The sequence below is a fragment of the Nomascus leucogenys genome, chromosome 8, assembly GCF_006542625.1.
Source record: "Nomascus leucogenys isolate Asia chromosome 8, Asia_NLE_v1, whole genome shotgun sequence".
NCBI classification, from domain to species: Eukaryota; Metazoa; Chordata; class Mammalia; order Primates; family Hylobatidae; genus Nomascus; species Nomascus leucogenys.
Genome location: NC_044388.1, coordinates 52,223,808 through 52,229,135, shown reverse-complemented (window position 1 = coordinate 52,229,135; position 5,328 = coordinate 52,223,808). Strand labels below are relative to the sequence as shown.

Here is a 5,328-nt window from a genome sequence, read left to right as displayed (position 1 = left end):
AAACAAGGTAGAAGCAGCCTGGGTCCTTGATGTTACGGCCAACTTACCTCTAGACTGCTTTGAAGCAGAGAAATAGGCTTGCTTAAGCTACAGGTACTTTGTGTATTTTGTAATGTGCAGTTGAACCTAAGTCTAAGTAACACCAAAACAATTAAGAAATAAGGCAGGATTTAGATTGTAGTCAGCATACCAACTTGTTTTTTGAGACAAAGTCTTGCTCTGTAGCCCAGGCTGGAGTACAGTGGCAATGATCTTGGCTCACTGCAACCTCCATCCCCCAGGTTCAAGCGATTCTCCTGCCTCAGCCTCCTGAGTAGCTGGGATTACAGGTGCCCGCCACCGTGCCCGGCTAATTTTTTTGTATTTTTAGTAGAGACAGGGTTTCACCATATTGGTCAGGCTGATCTTGAACTCCTGACCTCAGGTGATCCACTTGCCTCAGCCTCCCAAAGTGCTGGGGTTTTTACAGGCGTGAGCCACTGCGCCCGGCAGCATACTAACTTTTAAATGAAAACTAGATTGGAGAATATGGCTTAGACCAGCAACCAAAGACATGGGGTTCTACTATCAGCACCCTCAAGTTTAGGTCTTGATCTACTATGTTGGAAGGGCAGACTAAATAGCAGACATCCAGCCAGCCAGTTTCCAGAAACCTTCGTGTTCCTGTGGCTCACCTGGGGATCTTACTGGATTACACATTGATTCAGTAGGTCTGGGGTGGAGCCTGAGATTCTGCTTTTCTATCTGCTTTTCTAACAAGCTCCCACATGCCGATGCTGCTGGTCCAAGGGTCTCACTTCAGGTAGGAAGAATCTGCTTCACACCCTAATGAAGTGTTCAGAGCCAAAAGCCTGTCCTGGGCCCTGACCCTACTTGCACTGAAACTCAAGGGGAGGAATTCATAAGAGGTGGAAAAGGCAGCCATAGAGCATTTGTTCTCCAACCAAATAGCTGGGGAGCTTCAAAACACTGATGTCCACTTCTGACCCTGAGGTCTGGCTCTGGGTGTGACCTTTGAATTGGGAAGTTTAAAAGCTTCCCTGATGACCCTAAGGGACAGCCATTGGGACCCACTGTCCTAAAAGGCTAATGTTTTGGTGGAAGTTCTTGCTTATGGGCTGAGGCAAGAACTCTAAGAAATGTCCCTGCTATACTCAGGGCTAGGACCGGGGTAAGGTGAGTGAGGCACCCAACTTGGGCATTAAGGTTAAGGAGAAGGAGATCCCCAAATACTCAGTAACCAAATAATAAACAATATTTGAATTATATATATATAAATATATATAAAAATATGCATATATATATATAATTTTTTTTTTTTGAGATGGAGTTTCACTCTTTCGCCTAGTCTGGAGTGAAATGGGGCGATCTCGGCTCACTGCAACTTCTGTCTCCCAGGTTCAAGCGATTCTCCTGCCTCAGCCTCCCAAGTAACTGGGATTACAGGCACATTTTTGTATTTTTAGTAGAGACAGGGTTTCACTATGTTGGCCAGGCTGGTCCCGAACTCTTGACCTCAGGTGATCCACCCACCTCGGCCTCCCAAAGTGCTAGGATTATAAGCATGAGCCACCACACCCGGCCTGAATACAATATTTAAAAAAATCAAAATTAACAGAAATAATCCACAATGAATAAAATGCAAACATTTTCAGTGAAGACAGGATCTGTAACTGTGCCCTGTGGAGCCATATTGGAGCAAAAGGAAAATCAATGATACTGACCCTGCAGGCTGTTTGCATTAGCTCACTGTCCTCCTAACTTCTGGGCTAGACAACCCAGCTAGAGCCCACTAGAGGGGGGCTGCTCCCCAACCTTTGCGAGCCCCCTCCTGCTGGCAACTGCTGATCCTGGGACCAGTGATGGCAGGTCCACCTTTGCCCTCAAATGGTTCTGAACTAGGGCATTGCAGTCCTTTAAATAAATTAACCAAAACCATAATAATAACAACAACAACATTTATTAAGTGCTAAGCGTTTTACAAATATTAACTCACTTAATCCTCACATGAATCTTATAAAGTAAGTGCTCTTGTTATTTCCTTTTACAAGTGACCAAACTGAGGCATGGGGGTTTAATAAGCTTACCCAAAACTACACAGCAAGGAGGAGGCTGCGTCGGGAATCTAACTCAGTCACTGTGGCCCCCAAGTCCATGCTCATAACCACCAGGTAACAAATGTGCCTCCTATTCGAATTTCTGTCTGACAGTGGGCCCAGTCATGGTTTCAATACAGCTCAGCAGAGCAATGCAGCAAATCCAGGTAGCAACACTAAAATACTCAGAAAAGACCAACCAAGCAACCAAAGCATAACATCAGCAATAGCACAACCAATGTGAATCATGAGAACCCTGCCTTTATTAAATTTGGGGAAAGAAATCAAGGTCACGAAATCAAGTGACTGGTGACGGGGCCTAGAAATGAGTGTCTCCCCCCGGGTTTCCGCTCTGGCAGGCGGGTGTCAGCGGATGGTGTACTTGTCCCACTTCTTCTCGGGGTCATAGGCTTCCCAGCGGCTGGCGGGGAAGATGTGCTTGTTTTTCTCGTACCAGCTCCGCAGCACCACCTTGCCTGCGTGCGACTCGTCCTTCTCCATGGTGGCGTCGCTGAGCAGGCGCACGTCATCGTGCACATCGAAGCTGAAGAGTGGCCCGCTCTTGCCCCTCGCCCTGGCAATGATGAAGTCGTAGAAGGTGTGGTAGTGCGGCAGGATGAGGTCCTCCTTGATGAACATGAGCTGCTCCACGCCGGCGGAGCGCAGCTCCAGGAAGTCCTTGCGCAGCCCCTGGAGCGCCTTCTTCAGGAACTGCTGCACCGTGTTGCCCTTGCGCACCCGCACCGTGCGCCGGTGGCCCGAGCCGTCCCAGTAGCTGAAGGTGACCTCCATCTCCTCGTCCTTCACTTTCTCGCGCTGCGCCTCCCACTCTTGGCGCAGCTCCTCTCGGAGCCGGTTCTCCTCCTCCTCGCGGTCGCGGTCTGGCAGGAAGCTGGTGTCCACATCGGGGTTCTTGCCCAGGTTTCCGGCGCGCCTGGCCTCGGCCGCGTCGGCCTGGTCATCGAGGTCGTCTAGTGCAAAGGACAGGCAGGAGATCTTACGCTTGCGCTCGCGCCGCTGCTCCTGCTCCCGCTGCCGCTCCTGCCGCAGCCGCTGCTCCTCCAGGTGCTGGCGCTTGGCCAGCTGCCGCTCGCGCTCCCTGACCAGGGCCTCCTGCCGGGCCTTCATGTCGTTCAGGGTCACCAGGCCCACCGTGCTGGACTTCAGCTCGGCCTCCACGGCGTCGTAATGCGCCGAGAACCTCTTGTCCACCTGCGACTTGAGGATGGTCTCCTCGGCGATGCGCTGCTTCAGCACCTCCATCTGCTCCCGCTGCTTCTCGCGCTTCTTGAGGAGGTGCATGGCACGGCCTGCCTCGCGCATGGTGCCCTTGTACTGCGCCATGGCCCGTGCCTACCCGATGGGCTCTGCAGCAAAGAGGAAAAACGCGGCAGGTAGAGGGGGGCCCACGCAACGGCGGGGAATGCTCAGCTCTGCGCCTCCTCACAGGGCTTTCGGCAGTGATGGAAGCGTTCCGGGGCTGGGCCGACCTGCTAGGGTAACCACCAACCTGACAGTGTCACCAGGCACCAATTTCCAGCATTTTATTTGACCTCAATAAATGCAAATGCGAATGGCCCCACGTAACGGGTGGCTGCCACGCCTGAGCGCAGCGCTGAATTTGGGGAGCTGCATACAGAGAGGGTTGGGCTGCTGAGCGGACCCTTACCTGCCCAAGCACCCTGTCGAGCGGAGACAAGCGGGAGCTGACCTCCACGAAAACCACTCACGAGCAGAGGCCCACTCGTCCCCGGCTCTCGCGACAGCGGTGGACACAGGAAGTGGAGGCGGTGCGCCCCCTGGCGGGGAGGCGGGCCCTGAGGAGAGTGCCAGGCTCCTGGTAGGGCGGCTGCGGAAACAGGAAGTGGAGGCGGCTCGCCCCCTGGCGGGGAGGCGGGCCCTGGGGAGAGCGCCGGGCTCCTGGTAGGGGCGGTGCTCCTGTGGGGCGGGCCAGCGCGGGGAGGATCCTGGAGGAGGCGCCTCTGGCCCTGCCCGGCCGAGGCTGGCTGGGGCTCCTATTTTATGCTGTGGGTAGGGCGGGACCCCACCTGCCGTGCGTGCGTGCTGAGCCTTCTCGTGCCCAGTTGTAAACACGCAGAAGCAATGTGGGCACAGCGCAAGCTGCTGTGGCCTCCCAGAGAGCCTTGCAACCGCCCCACAAGGCTGCAGCCCTGCTTTCCAACCCTCCTCCTGCCGCCTCTGATGCTACCCCGCTGTGGCATCTCGTGAACATGACCTGCGCACCACTGCTTGTAATTCTTTCTTATGGCCCCAACACAACAACCATTCTTTGATAATAGAACCCTACTCGCCCCCCAGTTTCGTGACAAAACCTGCACTCAGCTGGTTTGACCTCTTCTATACAGCAGTTTCCCCCGGGTTCTAAGCGCTAATAACCATGGGAAACTGAGTTAAAGTATAGCGGTGTCTTTACTGTGAGCCTTTAACATGCCAGTTTCCACTGGAACTCTCCAAGAGCAGGGCAGACCAGTTCATGTTTCGTGACCGTTTCTCCCCTGCAGGAGATCTGGCAACACTCGCTGAAACCAGTGCTTCTTGGGACCTAGTTTAGAAAAGCTGGTTGTGAAATATATACTGCGGTTCAGCCTCCTCCTGTCTAAGAGCAACAGTGCCTGTGAGCATAACCTTACCAAGAAGCGTGAATCATATGATAATTACATATGGCACCCACATATCCAGAGGAGAACAGCAGGGTGTGAGCACTCATCAAATTGTCCAAGCCAGAAACCTAGGCCTTTTCCTGGAATGACGTTCCTCCACATGTAATCAGTTACAGAAGAGGCTTTCACATTTTCCTTTTTCTCCCATTCCCTACCACTTGCCTTAATCTAGGAAATTAGCATTTTTTAAAAATTTAAAGCCTTCTCATTGTTGCCCCATCACCAGAATACAAGAATATCTCATTTTATTGAGCTCTGGGATACTGTGTGTTTTGTTTTTGTTTTTACAAATTGAAGATTTGTGGCAATGCAGCATCAAGCGCCTACTGGCTCCATTTTTCCAACAGCATGTGCTCACTTTGTGTTCCTGTGTCACATGTTGGTAATTCTTGCAATATTTCAGACTTTTTCATTATGATATCTGCTATGGTGATCTGTGATCATCGTTCTGTGAGGTTATCGTAACTGGGGGCACTCTGAAGTGTGCAATAGAAGACAAAGACATGTATTGATTTAACTGATAAATGTTATGTATGTTCTAGCTGCTCCAC

General features: G+C 52.0%; 1 protein-coding gene across 1 annotated transcript; it reads right to left on the bottom strand.

Annotated features, from left to right (window-relative positions):
• Nucleotides 1-1,941: 1,941 nt before the first annotated feature.
• On the bottom strand, nucleotides 1,942-3,900 carry FAM50B (family with sequence similarity 50 member B). The gene is made up of 2 exons (XM_003272216.4): nucleotides 3,766-3,900; nucleotides 1,942-3,463 (listed from the first exon to the last, which is right to left on the bottom strand). Exon 2 carries the CDS (start codon nucleotides 3,438-3,440, stop codon nucleotides 2,463-2,465), a length of 978 nt encoding a protein of 325 aa, XP_003272264.1. The 5' UTR covers nucleotides 3,441-3,463; nucleotides 3,766-3,900; the 3' UTR covers nucleotides 1,942-2,462.
• Between the last annotated feature and the right edge of the window lie 1,428 nt (nucleotides 3,901-5,328).